Here is a 19744-nt window from a genome sequence, read left to right on the forward strand (position 1 = left end):
GGAAGGTACAACACTACTAATGTTGTGTGTGTGTGTGTGTGTGTGTGTGTGTGTGTGTGTGTGTGTGTGTGTGTGTGTGTGTGTGTGTGTGTGTGTGTGTGTGTGTGACATCTCGTACACCTGCATCTGTGGAAGGTACAACACTACTGATGGTGTGTGTGTGTGTGTGTGTGTGTGTGTGTGTGTGACACCTCGTACACCTGCGTCTGTGGAAGGTACAACACTACTGATGTTGTGTGTGTGTGTGTGTGTGTGTGTGTGTGTGTGTGTGTGTGTGACACCTCGTACACCTGCATCTGTGGAAGGTACAACACTACTGATGTTGTGTGTGTAAATAACCCTCAGTTATTTGAATAATATATGCAGTAATTAATATATTATTCTGATATCGTTATTCTATACTTCTTAATATTAGTTTAATATTCTTAATATTGTTTATTATATTTTTGAAGATTTTCTTTGCACTCTTAGTTATTTAACCTATAGAGACCTTGATTTTGAAAGGTGGCTTGCCGGAAATGCGAACAGATCGCTCGCGCACAGGAAGCGCGCATACACAGAGATTGCTGATAGAAGGAGACACGGAACCATGCGGTCACGGATTCACGGATGTGAATTATATTATTAAGGCAACTGTAAAGTTAATTTAGGCATCTAGTCGCTGTTTGTTTTTATTTTAGTAGTATTTGTTTTGCATCTGTTGTTTTAGCACCTGGTTGGAAAGGAGTACAAGGTACATCATGTATATTTATGCACTTGTGTAATGCTACAGCATATCTTGTCTGTATGATTGTTTTATATATGTTTGTTTAATTTTTTTAGCAATTTAAGGCGTTTTTGATAAATGTTAGTATTGATTTAGTAATTTTGCTATATTGACAACTGGTTTTTGTTTCATTTATATGAACGTGAATTATTTACAGATTCCAATAATGTTAATTCATCTGTTCTAGCTCTTACGGTGTTGTGACGGTGTTGTGACGGTGTTACGGACAATAAACAGACAACATCAGTGAGAGAGCGACTTTTCTTTATTCAACCGGGCTGCTACAGTAAGAGCTTTATCTCATTGATTCCATTTGCTGATGTAAATGATGACAGACCATGGATCCAAGTCGTGCACTCCTGTGAAAGAAATGGAAGCATTAAACATCCTACCTTCTCAAAGCAAAGATAAAGATGAGGAGATGGAAGAACATTCTGATGGTGTAAAGACAGATGAAGTACGTCGCTCTGGTCGTGAACGAATTCCAACAGAAAAGATGCTCGCGTATCAAAGAGAGGAGTCACAAAAGGCAGAGAGAAGGCTCATGCGCGCATATGAGCAATGGAAAGCTGAGGCTCGAAAGGCAAGAGGGCAGCTGAAAACGGACATTTCCGAGAGTCAGCTAGCAACACTTATAGACACATTGGAAAACGAAAGAGACAATGTAATGAACGCATACACGAGACTTCGAAGTAATGTTACTCCTCCCAATGAAACAAGAAGACGGATTGATGCCTGTGACGCTGTGACAAAGGATATAGTAAAGATTGCTTATGAGAGGATCTCAGGTGTTGATGGAGACATAGACGGTGAAAGAGTAAGAGGAAGTCTTCGTGAATTGCTTGATCGAGATTATGCTCGCTCCGTCTATGGTTCTACAGTCTCACGTATCAGCTCCAAGTCAAGTACACCCATAAGTCAACCTTCACTGAATTCCATGCTGATGGCTAAACGAATAGAGGCAGAAGCAGAGCTTGCAGCAAAGGAAGCAGAATATGCAACAATAATGGAGGAAAAAGAACAAAAGGAAAGAATCCAACTTCTAGAAGAAAAGCAAAGAAGAGAACTTGATGCACAAAGGAGTGAGTTTGAAAGATTACAAGCGGTAAAGGAGGTAAGAGCAGCTAGAGCCAGACTAAAGGTGTATGACAAGGAAGACATCATTCCCTTTGCTAATCAGAATGACGGGCTGCAGCAACCTGTAAGCACTCCCACACAAGACCCTGTGTATTCATCCTCCATTGAGCCAACACTCAATGCAAAAGCATCATCACCAACTCCCAATGCTGATGTGTCTTACCTTGCACAGGCTGTTCAAGACAGTATAACGCTGAACAGACTTCCTATGCCAGAGCCTACAGTCTTCAGTGGTGACCCCATTCACTTTATTGAATGGAAGGCTTCATTTCAATCACTCATCGACAAAAGACATATCTCCTCAGCAGATAAGTTATACTACTTGAAGAAGTATGTCACTGGTTCTGCTCGGAAAACTCTTGAAGGCATGTTTTACAGAAATGATGAGGAAGCCTACAAGGATGCATGGAAAAGACTTCAGGATCGCTATGGACAGCCGTTCATTGTACAAAGAGCATTCCGAGAGAAACTCGCATGCTGGCCCAGAATCCAGCCCAAGGATGCTGAAGGACTCAGAAATTTCTCAGATTTCCTGAATGCATGTAAAGACGCTATGCCTCATGTTAAGGGACTGGAAATACTGAATGATTGTGAGGAAAATAGAAAACTCGTCAGTAAACTTCCTGATTGGGCTGCTGCCCGCTGGAATCGTCAAGCTACTCAAACACTGAGTGAGACTCAAGATTTCCCACCTTTCCATGATTTCGCTAACTTCATGTCAGTTGAGGCTGAGGTAGCCTGCAACCCAGTCACTTCCTTCTATGCTCTTCACACTTCTGAAGCTAATAAGGATAAACAGAACCTCAAGGTTAGTAAGAACAAAGCCAATGTCTTCCACACAAAGATGATCACACAACATGAGAACCCGAAGCACGCTAGTAAAGTCTCTAAATCATGTCTGTTCTGTCAAAGCAGTGAACATCAAATTCATGATTGCTTTAAATTCTCTGCAAAGTCTCTTGAACAGCGGAGACAGTTCATAAAAGATACTAATCTGTGCTACGGATGTTTGAAGCTCGGTCACAGTGCCAGAGATTGTCGTTCCAGACATAGCTGTGATACCTGCAAGGGAAGACATCCTACCTGCTTACACGATGACAGCTTCATTAGAAGGGTGAAGTCCTCCTCTGCCCAAAGCCCAGAGAACACACACGAAAAGGTTGTGACAACGTCTTCAAGTGTAGAATCTGGATGCACTTTTGCTAACACCTCAATGATTGTGCCAGTGTGGTTGTCCTCACAAAATGACCCAGCCTCTGAGAAACTCGTCTATGCTCTGTTAGACACACAAAGCGACACTGTCTTCGTCGATTATGCAGTAAGTCAAAGTCTAAAGGTTGACTCATGCCCAGTGACACTTAGGCTCACTACCATGGTTGGAAGAGATTCGTTGATATCTAGTGAAAGAGTTTCCGGTCTTCGAGTCAGAGGTTTTAATTCTACGGTAATTCTAGACCTTCCCCCTGCATATACTAAGGAATGTATCCCTGTAGATCGCACCCACATCCCTACCAGTGAGACTGCCAGGTGTTGGAAACATCTCGCTGCTCTGGCAGACCGAATTCCCCTGCTTCAAGACTGTGAGGTTGGTCTATTATCAGGATATAATTGTCCCAGAGCTTTAGCACCCAAAGAAGTGATTCTTGGAGCAGACAATGAGCCATATGCTGTTCGCACGGATCTCGGATGGAGCATCGTGGGCCCTTCCTTGACACATTGCGAGTCACAAAGCGGTGTTAGCATGTGTCACAGAGTATCTATTAAGGAGATTCCTTCTGTAACGCCAGCTGATGTTATCAAATTGCTGGAGTCAGATTTCAAGGATACTAAAGAAAACACAAGAGTGGTGTCTCAAGAGGACATTATGTTCTTGAATAAAATGGAAGAAAACATCAAAATGAACGAATACAGACATTTGGAAATGCCCCTCCCATTCAAGAAAAGACCGTATCTTCCAGATAATGAGCCTCTTGCTGTCATGAGACTTCAACATCTAAAACGGAGATTAATTAAGGACCAGGAGTATAGAGATCATTATGTGAAGTTCATGGAAGACGTAATAGAGAATGGTGACGCAGAAAGAGTCATTGATGAAGGAAAGAAAGGAGAAAAATGGTACATCCCTCATCATGGGGTGTATCACTCGAAGAAGCCAGGGAAATTGCGTGTAGTCTTTGACTGCTCTGCCAGATACAAGGGGTCCAGCTTAAACGATCATCTACTTACAGGACCTGACATGATGAACAGCCTGACTGGTATTCTTTTGCGGTTCAGACAGTATCCAGTGGCCTTAATGTGTGATATTGAGCGGATGTTTCACCAATTCCATGTTGACAAAGCAGATCGAGATTACTTACGATTTCTGTGGTGGAAAAATGGAGATTTCGACTCACAGCCTCAAACGTTCCGCATGAGAGTACATCTTTTTGGTGCCTCGTCATCCCCTGGATGCGCTAACTACGGACTGAAACATCTTGCAAGAGAAGGTGAACATCTGTACCCCCTAGGTTCACAATTCATTATGCAAGATTTCTACATGGATGATGGAGTCTCCAGTGTTGAATGTGCAGAGAAGGCCATCCAGTATGTGCGAGAAGCTCGCCAGGTTTGCGCACTAGGAGGTTTAAGATTGCATAAGTTTGTGTCCAATAACAAGGCAGTTTTGAAGAGTATACCACCCTCTGAGTGTGCTGTGGACGTTACAGCTGTCAATCTGTCCCTCACTGACCAGCCTTTGGAAAGAGCCTTGGGCATTTACTGGCATCTGGAACATGATAACTTCAGATTTCGTGTCAACCTAAAGGACCAGCCAGCAACCCGTAGAGGCATACTGTCTACAGTGGCCTCATTGTTTGACCCCCTAGGGTTTCTTGCACCATTCTTGCTCAATGGAAAAGCTGTTCTGCAAGAAATGTGCAGGAATGGCATGGGCTGGGATGATCCTTTACCTGATGGTTTGCGGCCAAGGTGGGAGCATTGGAAGGCTGATCTTGAAAACTTAGAGGAGATTAAGGTGCCTCGTTGTATTGTGCCTGCTGGATTTCAGAGAACCACAAAGAGAGAAATTCATCACTTCTCGGACGCCAGCACGAGAGGATATGGCCAGTGCTCATACCTTAGGCTCGAGAACGAACAAGGTGATGTCCATTGTTCTTTGCTCATGGCAAAATCTAGAGTAGCCCCACTTAAGGTAACAACAATCCCTCGGTTAGAGTTGACTGCTGCGGTTGTGTCAGTTGCTGTGAATGATATGTTAAAGGAAGAAATGAACCTTGCAGATGCAGAGGCATTTTTCTGGACTGACTCTCAAGTGGTGTTAGGCTATATAAACAACGAAGCTCGCCGCTTCCATACGTTTGTCGCAAATCGAGTTCAGAGAATTCATCACAGTACAACTCCTCAACAGTGGCGATACATTCCCTCAGATGAAAATCCAGCCGACTATGCATCACGAGGTATGAGTGTCAATGATCTTGTCACTTCCAGCTGGTTCAGAGGACCGAACGTCTTGTGGGAAAGGCAAATGGCTTCCCCTGTGGATGTTAACACACAACTTCCAATTGGAGACCCAGAGGTCAAGAAGGCTCAGTCACTGAACACGCAAACGGTACAGTATTCCTGCTTATCCAACCGTCTCACGAAGTTGTCCTCATGGTCCAAAGTCATCCAAGCAGTTGCACGTCTACTTCGTCAAGTCAGGAAAGACAAGTCAAGTGACCACAGTACAGTGGCAGAACGTGAGGATGCTAAGTGCATCATCATCAAGGACTTACAGAGTCAGACATATGAAGAAGAGATAGCTTTACTCTGTAAGGGCAAGCAACTCTCACACAACAACAGGCTATGTAATCTAGATGCTTTTGTCGACCACGACGGATTGCTCAAGGTGGGAGGAAGGCTTTGCAACTCTTCTGTCCCTAACTCCATTAAATATCCAGTAATAATTCCAAAGGAACACCATCTTACAAAACTTCTGATCGCCGATTGTCATGAGAAAACTGAGCATCAAGGAAAAGGCTTGACTATAAATGAGATCAGATCAAGAGGATATTGGATAACAGGAGTAAATAGGACGGTAGCCTCCTTTGTACGACGGTGTGTGAGATGTCGCAAGCTTCGCAGACCCACAGAAGAGCAAAGAATGGCCAACCTGCCCTCAGAGCGTACAGATCCATCGCCTCCATTCACGTACTGCGGAATGGATGTTTTTGGTCCGTTCATCACCAAACAAAGCCGTAAATCGTACAAGAGGTATGGACTTCTCTTTACCTGTTTCTGTTGCAGAGGCATCCATATTGAGATGTTGGATGACATGTCCACGGACGCCTTTATCAATGGTCTGCGCTGTTTCTTCGCTATCAGAGGAGCAGTTCGTCTAATAAGGTGCGACCAAGGCAGTAATTTCATTGGAGCTAAGAATGAGTTTGCTAAGGCCATGAAAGAAATTGACACCAATCGTCTGGTAACGTTCTTAGCAGGAAAACAATGTGACTTTGTCTTCAACGCACCCCATTCAAGTCACACAGGAGGAGTTTGGGAGAGACAGATTAGAACTGTGAGAAGTGTTCTTCATTCAACTCTGTCCTTATCTTCTGGAAGGCTTGATGACTCTTCCCTTCGGACCTTCTTCTACGAGGCTATGGCAATTGTAAATAGCCGACCGCTCACAGTAGACAATCTGAATGATCCTAAGAGTCCTGAGCCTCTTACCCCAAATCACCTGCTCACTTTGAAAACTACCCAAGCTTTACCACCCCCTGGCAAGTTTGTGAGAGAAGATGTATATGCTCGCAAAAGATGGCGCCATGTCCAATACTTAGCGGAGCAATTTTGGGGCCGTTGGCAGAAGGAGTATGTGTCTAACATTGCAACAAGGCAACGCTGGCTTACTCCAAGAAGGAACATGCAAGTTGGAGATATAGTCTTGGAGAAGGCAGACGATCTGCCCAGGAATGAGTGGCGCTTGGCAGAAGTTATTGAGACAGTGGTTGACAAGGATGGCTTGGTGAGAAGAGTGAAGATACGTTTTGGAGACAGAAAACTGGGGAAGGATGGTAAAAGTCTGAACAAACCTTCAATAGTTGATCGCCCAGTACAGAAGCTGGTCCTGCTGCTAGAGGCAGCCTGATCTTCCTGACATATCCTTTGATTTAGGCAGTTCATAGTGGAATATGTTTCAGTTTTTCTTTTACATCTAGCCTTAAACATGAGTAATTTATTTTAGAAATCATTTGTGATTAAAGTTTAAGATTCATAGTCACTCATGATTTGGTTGGAGTGTAAATAACCTTCAGTTATTTGAATAATATATGCAGTAATTAATATATTATTCTGATATGGTTATTCTATACTTCTTAATATTAGTTTAATATTCTTAATATTGTTTATTATATTTTTGAAGATTTTCTTTGCACTCTTAGTTATTTAACCTATAGAGACCTTGATTTTGAAAGGTGGCTTGCCGGAAATGCGAACAGATCGCTCGCGCACAGGAAGCGCGCATACACAGAGATTGCTGATAGAAGGAGACACGGAACCATGCGGTCACGGATTCAAGGATGTGAATTATATTATTAAGGCAACTGTAAAGTTAATTTAGGCATCTAGTCGCTGTTTGTTTTTATTTTAGTAGTATTTGTTTTGCATCTGTTGTTTTAGCACCTGGTTGGAAAGGAGTACAAGGTATACATCATGTATATTTATGCACTTGTGTAATGCTACAGCATATCTTGTCTGTATGATTGTTTTATATATGTTTGTTTAATTTTTTTAGCAATTTAAGGCGTTTTTGATAAATGTTAGTATTGATTTAGTAATTTTGCTATATTGACAACTGGTTTTTGTTTCATTTATATGAACGTGAATTATTTACAGATTCCAATAATGTTAATTCATCTGTTCTAGCTCTTACGGTGTTGTGACGGTGTTGTGACGGTGTTACGGACAATAAACAGACAACATCAGTGAGAGAGCGACTCACGTTCTGGGCGGTAACCCGGATGCGCGGCCATTATGGAGGCACTCGGATGTAAACAACAGCATGGATTGCACTGTTCATGTACTACTGAACACATTGTTACACTAATAAACCACGGAAAAAACACGTGGTAGGTGCGAAATCATATAGAGAAGGACTTGGGAACCAGGACAGAGCGAAACATTTTGACAAACTAAAGTTAATATGTTTTATGTGGTCACATTATGTGGTAGCTGCTAAAGATCCGAACGAGTTAGCTTCTCTAGCACGTAACATTACTGCAATTCTTCCATCTATTTATTATCCCGAAATAAGATACGTTCAGATTGTCAGTCCAAAAAAGCACATGAAATTCGTTTCAAGTTACATCCATATGTGGTTTGAAATCCTATTCAAATCACATATCAGGACATCAGCCTCAGTCTGAACGCTCGGATTTCGCGTGGTATGTCTTAAAATGCAAACGTAATTTATAGGAAACATGCTGAAAGTCACTGCCGAAACAATGCTGTGTTGTTGCAAAGTGCCGGACGAGCAGAAAAATATTATTTCTGAAACCGGCGCAGACGAGCGTGGGAAAAAAGCAGTAGCTAACGTTATATGCCAGCCTCCATACAGTTCTGCCGTAGTAGTCCAGCGCGTCGGCTATACACATTTCCATGTTGTAACATTTAAAAAAGACAACATCTAACATTATATTGCAAATGCAACCCCTCCATCAACGCAAAGTCATTGCCATATTACCAAATAACATGCATGGACACACACGTCGGATCTGAACAGTTTCGATACACAGTGTGGACATCATTTTAGATCAGATTCCAATTTGATACAAAGATAATCGGATTTGGACTGACAGTGTGAATGTAGCCATAGTTAACATTAACTGCGTCGACATTTTAGCCATAGTCAACGCTTCATTTACATGTGTCTGATGCTGTACCTCTCTCAACCACAAACGCCTTCTTTCATCAGTTTTTTGCACTCTTCTCTTTAACTTTTGACAGTCTATAGCACTCGACATGTTTTTTCCCGATGTGACCGATTGGTACAGACAAAAACTCGACCATTTTTCAGCAGCAATAATCAGCCAAATTTGCGAGTCCATTCAGTTCAGTGGCATTATTCACGTTCTGTGCCTCCAAAATGGCCGACTTCCGGATTGATGACGCGTCGTGAAACCCCTCTATTCAACCGGGCTGCTAGAGTGTGTGTGTGTGTGTGTGTGTGACACCTCGTACACCTGCATCTGTGGAAGGTACAACACTACTGATGTTGTGCGTGTGTGTGTGTGTGTGTGTGTGTGTGTGTGTGTGTGACACCTCGTACACCTGCATCTGTGGAAGGTACAACACTATTACTGATGTTCTTACTGAGGCTTACAGTCACACTCACAACAGCCTTACAGTGCAATAACACTGACCAGAGGAAATCACTACTGTGTGTCTGTGTGTGTGTGTGTGTGAGAGAGAATACATGTATATGTCAGAGAGAGAGAGTGATAGTGTGTGTGTGTGTGTGTGTGTGTGTATGTGTATGTGTGTGTATGTGTGTGTCTCTCTGTGTGTGTGTGTGTGTGTGTGTCTGATTGTGTCTCTCTGAGTGTGTGTGTGTGTGTGTGTCTGACTGACTGTGTCTCTCTGTGTGTGTGTGTGTGTGTGTGTCTGATTGTGTCTCTCTGAGTGTGTGTGTGTGCGTGCGTCTCTCTCTCTCTCTCTCTCTCTCTCTCTCTCTCTCTCTCTCTCTCTCTCTCTCTCTCTCTCTCTCTCTCTCTCTCTCTCTCTCTCTCTCTCTCTTCCCCTCTCTCTCTCTCTTCCCCTCTCTCTCTCTCTTCCCTCTCTCTCTCTCTCTCTCTCTCTCTCTCTCTCTCTCTCTCTCTCTCTCTCTCTGTGTGTGTGTGTGTGTCCTGTTAGTGAGAGACTCTGAGTGTCTGATATTGTGTCCCCAGAGCAAGAGATGTGTCTGAGTTAATCAGTTCAATCACAGCAAACATCTGGACAGATAATAAACTACAGACGTGTTTCGGATTTAGTCTTAAATGCACAGTTCATCTAAAATCTTACTATAGCACTTCTATAACATGTAGTGCATGTGACATTATTTTCCAAGTCTTTTAAAATCATATGATTGTTTAAAGGTGGGGTATGTGATTTGCAAAACGGCCGGCAGATTTAGAAAATACAGAACTCAAAAGGTCCTACCTTCTTTCCTCCAGCGCTGGCCCTGACTCGCTCGAGGGGTGTGGGGGGAGGGGGGTCTGGTACGACTGTTTGATTGACGCACTGACTGTCCAATGATTCTAGGTGGTCTTGGAAATGATTGGCTGGAGTTTTTCGAATCCTGCCCGTTCCACAGATGATTCAATTCACCTTTGGCTAAGCCCCGCCCCCCTTAGTTACTGTTGCTACGTCCGTCAAACAAACTTCATCTGGGCTCTGGTATCAACATGGCTTATGCTGTGACAGCTCTTCCTGCTGAAATTTTATCAAACTTTTATAAAGCAGCAAATAAAGTGTCCGATAGAAGTAGGCAAAAGCGGCTGCAATATACGTTCGAAGGCTATATTCACGACAAACGCAAGGAACAACCAGGCATCCAAACAGAGGCAAAAGCATACCGGTCACAGTCAACAAATGACCCAGCGCATATCCTACTAATGGAGACGGAGGCTGGGACTAACAATATCCAGGAGCAACACTGTTCATGCAAAGCTGGAGGTCTCTATTCACTTCTATAATCGTTATTACAAAGCAAACGGACTACGCGAGTATAACGTTGTATTTATTAGCAGCGTGTGCTAGTGCTAGATGACACTTGTCAGGATTTGACTTCGGTTTGGGAAGGGAAAAAAACGCACACCCGCCTCCAACCTCTCTGGGAAACGCGTATCTGTGTTACAAATGCCCCAGGCACAACGCTTAACCATATTTTAGATAAAACTACGATGGTAATAGCCGGCCGAGACCACAAATATGAGACGCCTGTGTTAAAGTCAATGGAGTAGTGATGGCGGTTCGTGAACGAATCGTTCTTTTGAACCGGTTCTTTTTAGTGAACCGGTCGAACCAGTACACTAAATCGGACTGAATCGTTCGAAACAGTTCGCGTCTTGCGTCAGTGCTGATACCCAAGTTACTAAAGGTACTCACTTTCAGACATGCCTGACAGTCCCTCTGACTCGAAATAAACCAATATCCCGGAGTATATTTCACTCCAGTAAATCCAACAGTTGTTTTTGAGAGAAGTGATGAGCACGAGCAGCTGATACTGCGCATGCGCGTACTACCGAACGCACATGTACAGCGGTTATCGGATCACCAGTACAGAACCGAGAACTGTTTCTTTCGGACAAGTTCGACATAATGAGAACAACTGATCGCTGAGCATGCGTGCAATTTTTTTCTGAGGGACGAAATGTACGTTTCTTAAGTATTTATTTAGTTGAACATCAGTAAGTGTAATAAAAAAAACATGTTGGAAACATGTTTATCACATAATTACTGTATTATCACTGTATTATTTTAAAGTTTGGAAACACAATGAATGGATTGTAAAACTGTCAAACTAAACATTTATTAAAATAATATTTTCAGGAACAGCTCATTTCATTTCTAAGTAAGTTGATATAAATATTTGATGTAAACTCTTGCCAAAGTTTTAATGGTGCACACTGCACAGTACTGCTTAGTAAATGTTTATAATGTGTTAAAACATAACGTATTAAACATATTGGAGAAGAAAGACATGCATCGATTTTTTTAGTTTTGTCGACTGTATATTCAGGTTTCAGCAGTTCTCAGCTCAGCACACAGGCCTATGCTACGGTTCTCGAGTCAAGAACTGGTTGTTGCAGTTCTTGATTCACCAGTACAGAACCGAGAACTGTTTCTTTCGGACACGTTCGATACGGAGAACCGATGAGCTGGAGATACTGAGCATGCGTGATAGCACCGTCTCTAAACAGAACTTTCTTTCGGCCAACTGATGATGTGCTGATGAGCACGCAGCACGGGTGAACCGAGGACTTAAATGAGGGGCCGAATTCGGCGAAATGTAAGTTTATTACAAATAAAATGATGAAGACCACTTATGCACTTTATATATTTAAGACATGTTAAACATCTGCGTTTGCACATCGCCTGTAGGCTACAGGGTTCGTTTGCAAGATGTAAATGTAAGAAACTTATCCAAGAGGATTATGACGATGAGTACTATTATTTAAGTGAAGTTAGGATTATAAATGCCTTTAATTTAAAGTATTTTTATCCGCCGGGATGATATAATTGACGTCATTACGCGAGGACGTAAAAGAACTGGTGAACCGGTTTTTTGAACCGGTTCATTGAAACGAACTGTCCGAAAGAACCGGTTCGCGGAAAAGAACCGAACTTCCCATCACTACAATGGAGCGGTGTGAAAAAGTGTCGGACCTCTGTGGGAGCTCGTTCTTGGCTGCGCTGTGATTGGTCAATCTACATTCTAGGGCGTGGCTTAGCCAAAGGCGAATTGCTTATTTTCATTTCAGTGCTTCTAACTCAGTGGCTGTAAGCGGGTTAGGAATAGGATTTCAAGTGATTTTGAAAAAAATGGTCAAAAAAGAAAATTACATACCCCACCTTTAATGAACAGACCCAAAAATTACTTTCTTTTTTTTGTATCTGCAGATCTTAATTTTTCATGCATATTCAAACCTAGCTAATCGCAATCATTTATGATACAAGATTTTCATTTAATATAAATTTACATTTCAAGTTTTGACACAATTGTTGTTTTGGGGTGAAGTGTAATTTAAAACTTCGAGGGACCATTTTAAAATCAAAATTAGTATTAATGTGAACGCTCATGAACATAGAAGCATTGAAACACTTTTACCCATAATGCATCTGTCACTGACCAACTGACTGAACATCAGTTAAAGATATAAAGACAGATGATGTTCATTCGAATGTAGTGGATATGGTCAATTATTTGAGTTATTCTGGTTGCATGTGAACATGTTAACACTCCTCCGTGGGAAGTGGGAATAGTGGGAATAACTCCTCCGTCCTGCATTACGGACACGCCGGCTCTCCCAATGACAAAACCATCCAGGATGGAGACATGTGGTGAGTTTATGAGCCTCTTTTCACACATATTTCTTAATTACTTTAATAATCATGTTCTGTGTCAGTTGTGTTGTTGGTTCAGGCTGGTCTACAGTCAGTGTAGTGATGAATATTTCTCTCTCCAGTAATATTCAGGGTTTATGGTCTCTCTATGAGCAGTTGCACACTGACCCCTGGTGGACACGACATACAAACACACTTTCACTTTCTGCAAGCACATCTTTGAGATATGGTTGAATAATTTAAAGTAGAAGAGGATTTACTATAATCAAATGATATTTACATCCCACATAGCAAATGTTTTCTGGCCCAGCTCCGGGCCACACAATCACTTTTCCCTCAGCCCAAGTACCGCAAAGAATGACGGCACTGAAGTGGCCCAGAACTGGATTAAAGACAAGAGTCACACATGGGCCATAACTGGCCTGAATCTCAGCTAGTTAATCACCCTTAACGGGCCCTGAAGTGGCCCAGAACTGGATTAAAGACAAGAGTCACACATGGGCCATAACCGGCCTGAATCTCAGCTAGTTAATCACCCTTAACGGGCCCTGAAGTGGCCCAGAACTGGATTAAAGACAAGAGTCACACATGGGCCATAACTGGCCCTGAATTGGACCAAAACAGGTTTTATTATTGGTACCAAGTCTCAGCCATAAGTTAACCATATCAACACCAGAAACCCCAAAACTGAGCCATAACCCAGCCTAATCTTACCCAAACCATATGAACAAATAAGTCACAGGAAAATTCAATTCTGAAAATTGCTTTATTTAACAATAATGTACACGCCAAAAATACATTTTTAAATTACATCTAGAATTGTGTAACTGTGTGAAGGCTATTTTAGTACATTCAAAGCATAACATAATTAGCACCTCAAAAAAGTGCATTTAATTTCAAAATGTTCTTGTCTGTCTTTAACAGTTACTTATTGTAGTAATGCACAAGCCAAAACATTTAATAATAATGAAAATTCACATCTAGAATTGTGTAACTGTGTGAAGGCTATTTTTTTTTTTTTTGTACATTCAAAGCGCAACATCCTATTACCTCAAAGTGCATTTAATTTCAAAATGTTCTGGTCTGTCTTAAAGGAACACTCCACTGTTTTTTTCATATTAAACTATGTTATTCCCTTAACTAAGACGAGTTGATACCTCTCTCGTCTCAGTGTGGCACTCAATCGCTCTGGCACGCGGCAACACTTTGATAGCACTTAGCTTAGCCCAGTTCATTCATTAGGATCCAAACAGAGATGAAGTTAGAAGCGACCAAACACCTCCACGTTTTCCCTATTTAAATACAGTTACACGAGTAGTTACACGACCAAGTATGGTGAAACAAAATAAAACATGGCGCTTTTCTAAGCGGGTAAAATGGATAACTATAATGTATGGCGGAAGAGCACTTGGACCCGGCGCAGTAATATAACTATATCATCGGGAGAGAGGATTTTTCAGGAGTGATGATATTACTGCGCCGAGTCGAAGTGCTATTCCGCCATACGTTATAGTTATCCATTATATGTTATAAGGGAATAACATAGTTTAATGGTCTGTTTAATATATTAATGGTCTGTTTAATAAAATAAAATAAAAAAGTTTAATATGAAAAAACGGTGGAGTGTTCCTTTAAACAGTAGCTTACTTATTGTAGTAATATAGCTAGAGTTGTGTGAACACTATTTTAGTTGCCTGAACAGCCAAGTATACAACATTTTCCAATTCTAACTAAATGAATCTATGAATGAATCTAGCACTGAAATGTAACCATATTATAATGTAATTTTACTCTCAACAAACATAGAGCAAATTTACACATCATAATTTTTGTATGTGTGAGGGAGAAAGTGATCCTATTTAGGACTCAGGAAGTGAAGTACAGCTCTGCAGCCCCTCTTTTCTCCTCAAGCGCTCTCTCCTTCCTCCTCTCTATCAGGAGCCAGCTGAAGCCATCTTGTATATAGTTGCTTCTATCTCCTGATCGGGAGCATGTTGTGTCAGACGATTTTTTTCTCACAGCAGCTAAAAGACAAAATACTAAATTAATAATACAAAATTAATAAATAGTACATATACAAACATTAATCCACCTGTAAATAAATGTAAGTAACAAAATAAAATAAGTTTGCTTTGGTTACATTTTATACAGGAAATGGTTGCTTATAATGTGGCACTAACGTTACTTAAATGACTAACTGGCTTGTCAGAGTTTGACAACAGTATTTTGACAAACAAAACCATTTTAGCAAACAAAAACCTTAAAAATGTTGAGATATGGAAACTGTGGTGTAAACACATGCTTAGCCTATCTGTGAATTAACTTTTAATTTATTAACTGTTAAAATAATTAGATTTAGATAAATCTGATTATTCAACCATAGAGGGGTTTCACCAACGTCACGTTCTGGGCGGTAACCCGGATGCGCGGCCATTATGGAGGCACTCGGATGTAAACAACAGCATGGATTGCACTGTTCATGTACTACTGAACACATTGTTACACTAATAAACCACGGAAAAAACACGTGGTAGGTGCGAAATCATATAGAGAAGGACTTGGGAAGCAGGAGAGAGTGCAACATTTTGACAAACTAAAGTTAATAGTGGTGCTTAAACTAAAAACTATGGAAAACGTTGACTATTTTGTATGTGAATTAGTTTTTCTTTAAATTATAAATTTATAAAAAATAAAAAATAAAAAAAACTCAATTATCATGTTAGGAAAATGTATATTTTGTTCAGGTCAAATGGATTTGGGAATTGTTTAATGATTATTGAATTTTGTGAACATTGCTGAAAACTAATAGGCCTAGCAGGCCTAAATACTTCCAAGTATGGCCCATAATCGCTACACTGATCTGGGCCATAATCGCTACACTGATCTGGGCCACACACCTCCCATCCACAATCGGCCCAAATATTGTTTGCCGTCATGCATGCAGTGCCATCATTGCCACGCATGGCCCAGAGTTGGCTGACATGATGCATGCCAGTGCCGGCAACACGCCAGCAGTGCCATTATGAGGCCACATTTGGGCCAAGTCTGTTTGCTATGTGGGATCCGGTATCATCTATGTTTAAATCACAGTTTTCAGACATAGGATATCTTTATTTGGAAAACTTGCATCAAAATTATATATCCATAAACAAAACTTTCATCAAAGGAATGTGCAGAATTTCAGTGTTTAGTGAAATTTAGTGGATTTCTGAAATGTTTTATGTCATTTATGGCATTAATATCCAGTATATTTAAAAGTAACATTATAAGTTGTATGTTAAATGGTTTGTTGAAATCTATAATATAAAATTGAGGAAATGGCATATGAATGTCTTTTCTTGAAGCTTTATGTGATTTTTGGTCATAACTTACATTCATTGTCAATATAAAGATTAATCTAAAAACTGATTAATTATTATAAAGATTAGATAACTCTATTTCGATAGTCCACTTTAGACATTCTACTAACTATAAGTAGGCTAACTTTGCAACTACATGTCATTGTAACAAAAAAGAGCTATATATATAAATGTGACTGGACTTGTCTAAAGTGGACTATGGAAATAAAGTGGAACTAAAGATGAACTAACTGATGTTTCCCGACAGTCTGTTTGACATGGGCGGCGAGTATTACTGCTACTCCTCCGACATCACCTGCTCCTTCCCGGCCAACGGCAAGTTCAGCGCGGACCAGAGAGCCGTTTATCAAGCCGTGCTGAAGTCCTCCCGAGCCGTGCTGGACGCCATCAAACCTGGTACACACTCTGAGTCACGATACACACACACCAGCAGCAAAACTGAGTCTTTTCTGACACACACTTATTATTACGCTATCAGCATAAAGCCTGATCTACACTAACAGTGGTTCGGGGTCAGTAAGATTTTCTCATGGTTTTGAAAGAGTCTCTTCTGCTCACCAGCTGTGTTTATTTGATCACAAATACAAAATATATTTTTAGAATTTAAATCAGCTGTTTTCTATGTGAATATATAGTAAAGTGTAATTTATTCCTGTGATCAAAGCTGAATTTTCAGCATCATTACTCCAGTCTTCAGTGTCACATGATCCTTCAGAAATCACTCTAATATGATGATCTGACGCTCAAGAAACATTTATGATTATTATCAATGTTAAAAACATTTAAAAAGACAGTTAGAAAGTTCAAAAGAACAGCATTTATTTGAAATAGAATCTTTTGTAACATTAATATCTTTACAATCAATTTTGATCAATTTAATGCATCTTTGTAGAATAAAATTATTAATTTTTTTAATTTCCAAACTTTTGAATGGTAGTGTATGTTGAAATATGAGTTTTAATATTTAAGAATGCATTTCCTAAAAAGACAAATAGACACTGTGTGTTTGGTTTAAAGACCAAGAGAGCTTCAGTCCTCCGCTGTAAAATGACCTTTGACCTCACTGTAATGAAAAATATATATATTTCCTTCACCTTTAATCCTCCCTCGTCTGGCTTCTGCTACTTAAGCAATGCCTGAACGTTGTATTTTGAGCACTTCTTGTTGTTTTAGCCTCTTCATGATGACTCGCTTGCTTTAGTCCTCATCTGTAATTCGCTTTGGACAAACCCTTACGCAACAAAAATATATTTCTCAATATATTATGTGACAATATATTTCATGTGTCTCCATATATTGTGAAATTTACATTGTAATATATCATATGATATATTATATAATAATATATTATATATATGCAATAATATATTGCAATATATGGGACAATACTGCAATTATTGCCGTTTTCATATATTGAATAAATACATATTATTATACTATTTAATATATTGTTAGGTATATTGAAATATGTCCCATATTATATGAAATTATATATTGGAAGAGGCATTGTATATATGTGAAAATATATATGTAAAATTATATGAGCTAATATACCTCAATGTACCAGATAATATAATCAGATATATATGCAAACATGTCTTAAATATGTTGAAAAATATATTGATTTATATTACATAATATATTATATATAATTATCATATTATATATTGTATACAATAATTTACCATGTGGGGGAATAAAAAGTGGACTAAAAAATGTTGTAATTGTTGCAGTTAATGATAATTTAATTTATACTCTCATCTACATTTTACAATATATGAATCAATACATAGCCATATATGGTCCATCCATATGGCTAATGTAAAATATAATGAATGTCATGCAAAAATTTGATTTGGACTATTGTTAATCAACCTTTCTGTAAACCTATGCATGAGCTTACTTAACTCATAAAAAAAATACTTTGTTTCAATAAACATACATGCAATAATGTAATACAGTTTTGTTTGTATATAAATGTATTTTAATATACGAATCAATATATAGCAATAGGTTGTCCATCCATATATTGTTATATATTTTCAAATATATGAGGCAGTTTCTGATATATTGAAATATATTTTCTAATGTATTGCAATATAAATTCTAGTATATTGCAATATATTTTTGTTTCGTAAGGGAAGGCGTGTGCTGAATGTAAATGTGACGAGGGTCTCGGCTCAGTGGTGTGTTGATGTGCCGGTCAGGTGTGAAGTGGACAGAGATGCACCGGCTGGCGGACCGGGTCCACCTGGAGGAGCTGCTGAAGATGGGGATCCTGCGCGGGGCGGTGGAGGACATGCTGAAGGTCCATCTGGGCTCCGTCTTCATGCCTCACGGTCTGGGTCACTTACTGGGCATCGACGTCCACGACGTGGGAGGATATCCAGAGGTCAGTTCTCAGCACAACACATCCGGACAGCTCTATTTTTTCCCTGAAATAGTCTATGTACAGGTGAAACTCGAGAAATTAGAATATCGTGCAAAAGTTCATTTATTTCAGTAATTTAACTTAAAAGGTGAAACTAATATATTATATAGACTCATTACATGCAAAGTGAGATATTTCAAGCCTTTATTTGTTATAATGTTGATGATTATGGCTTACAGCTTATGAAAACCCCAAATTCAAAATTAGAATATTGTGAAAAGGTTTTCATAAGCTGTAAGCCATAATCATCAAAATTACAACAAATAAAGGCTTGAAATATCTCACTTTGCATGTAATGAGTCTATATAATATATTAGTTTCACCTTAAGTTGAATTACTGAAATAAATTAACTTTTGCACGATATTCTAATTTTTCAAGTTTCACCTGTATAATGTATAATCAGATGCTTAGCGGTGAGTGATAAGACAAAAATCACAAACAATATGTGTAAGTGTTGGAAATTGTTATAACATCAATTAGTAGTAATTATGTTACAATGCCAAAATGTTAAGAGGCCAGATATGATTTTAGATTTTTGTTGAAGATAAATCTTAAAGGTTTTCAAAAAACTTTTAAATTTCTACTTTTAAACTTTTTATTTTGCTACATTTTAAAATAACATAAAATGCCATGGTATGGTTGCTTACAAATATGATAACAAACAAACACCAAAGTATTATAAATTAAAACCAAAATCATACAGATTTTATAATCATCATCGTCACTGCAAAGTGATTTACTCACTTTATTTGACAACTTTTATACTGTACACATATATAATTTTATCCACATACATCACATAAAGCCATATACTGTACACTATATCAAATCTACTGTTTGATGATTTGTATTGTCTCCAGATTTAGCTTCAAAGTGCTAAACTTCTCAATGAAGACTATTAAGCATTATAAACATTAACATTTAAAATTTCTGTAGAGCTGCTTTGATACAACTGCTCGCTACGG

The 19744-nt window shown here is 39.5% G+C and overlaps 2 protein-coding genes across 2 annotated transcripts in view; both read left to right on the plus strand.

Moving 5' to 3' along the window:
- The first annotated feature begins 437 nt into the window (after positions 1-437).
- Positions 438-7196, plus strand: LOC130106337 (uncharacterized). Its single transcript, XM_056272412.1, has 2 exons — positions 438-733; positions 954-7196. The coding sequence occupies exon 2, from the start codon at positions 1092-1094 to the stop codon at positions 7029-7031; it is 5940 nt and encodes a 1979-aa protein (XP_056128387.1). The 5' UTR covers positions 438-733; positions 954-1091; the 3' UTR covers positions 7032-7196.
- Positions 7197-9137: 1941 nt separating this feature from the next.
- LOC130106334 (xaa-Pro dipeptidase-like) overlaps positions 9138-19744 on the plus strand; it is a 44024-nt gene continuing 33417 nt past the window's right edge. The window contains exons 1-4 of the mRNA XM_056272409.1: positions 9138-9226; positions 12908-12985; positions 16595-16743; positions 18555-18739. Of these exons, the coding sequence (XP_056128384.1) occupies positions 9153-9226; positions 12908-12985; positions 16595-16743; positions 18555-18739 (486 nt within the window). The 5' untranslated portion in view covers positions 9138-9152. The remainder of the gene's footprint in view (positions 9227-12907; positions 12986-16594; positions 16744-18554; positions 18740-19744) is intronic.

Source organism: Rhinichthys klamathensis, unplaced genomic scaffold, assembly GCF_029890125.1.
Source record: "Rhinichthys klamathensis goyatoka isolate OS25496 unplaced genomic scaffold, OSU_Roscu_1.1 h1tg000337l_1, whole genome shotgun sequence".
Taxonomy (NCBI): domain Eukaryota; kingdom Metazoa; phylum Chordata; class Actinopteri; order Cypriniformes; family Leuciscidae; genus Rhinichthys; species Rhinichthys klamathensis.

Excerpts from the sequence above, each read along its gene's own strand:
- LOC130106337 (XM_056272412.1), top strand. The coding sequence starts at position 1,092 with ATGATGACAGACCATGGATCCAAGTCGTGCACTCCTGTGAAAGAAATG.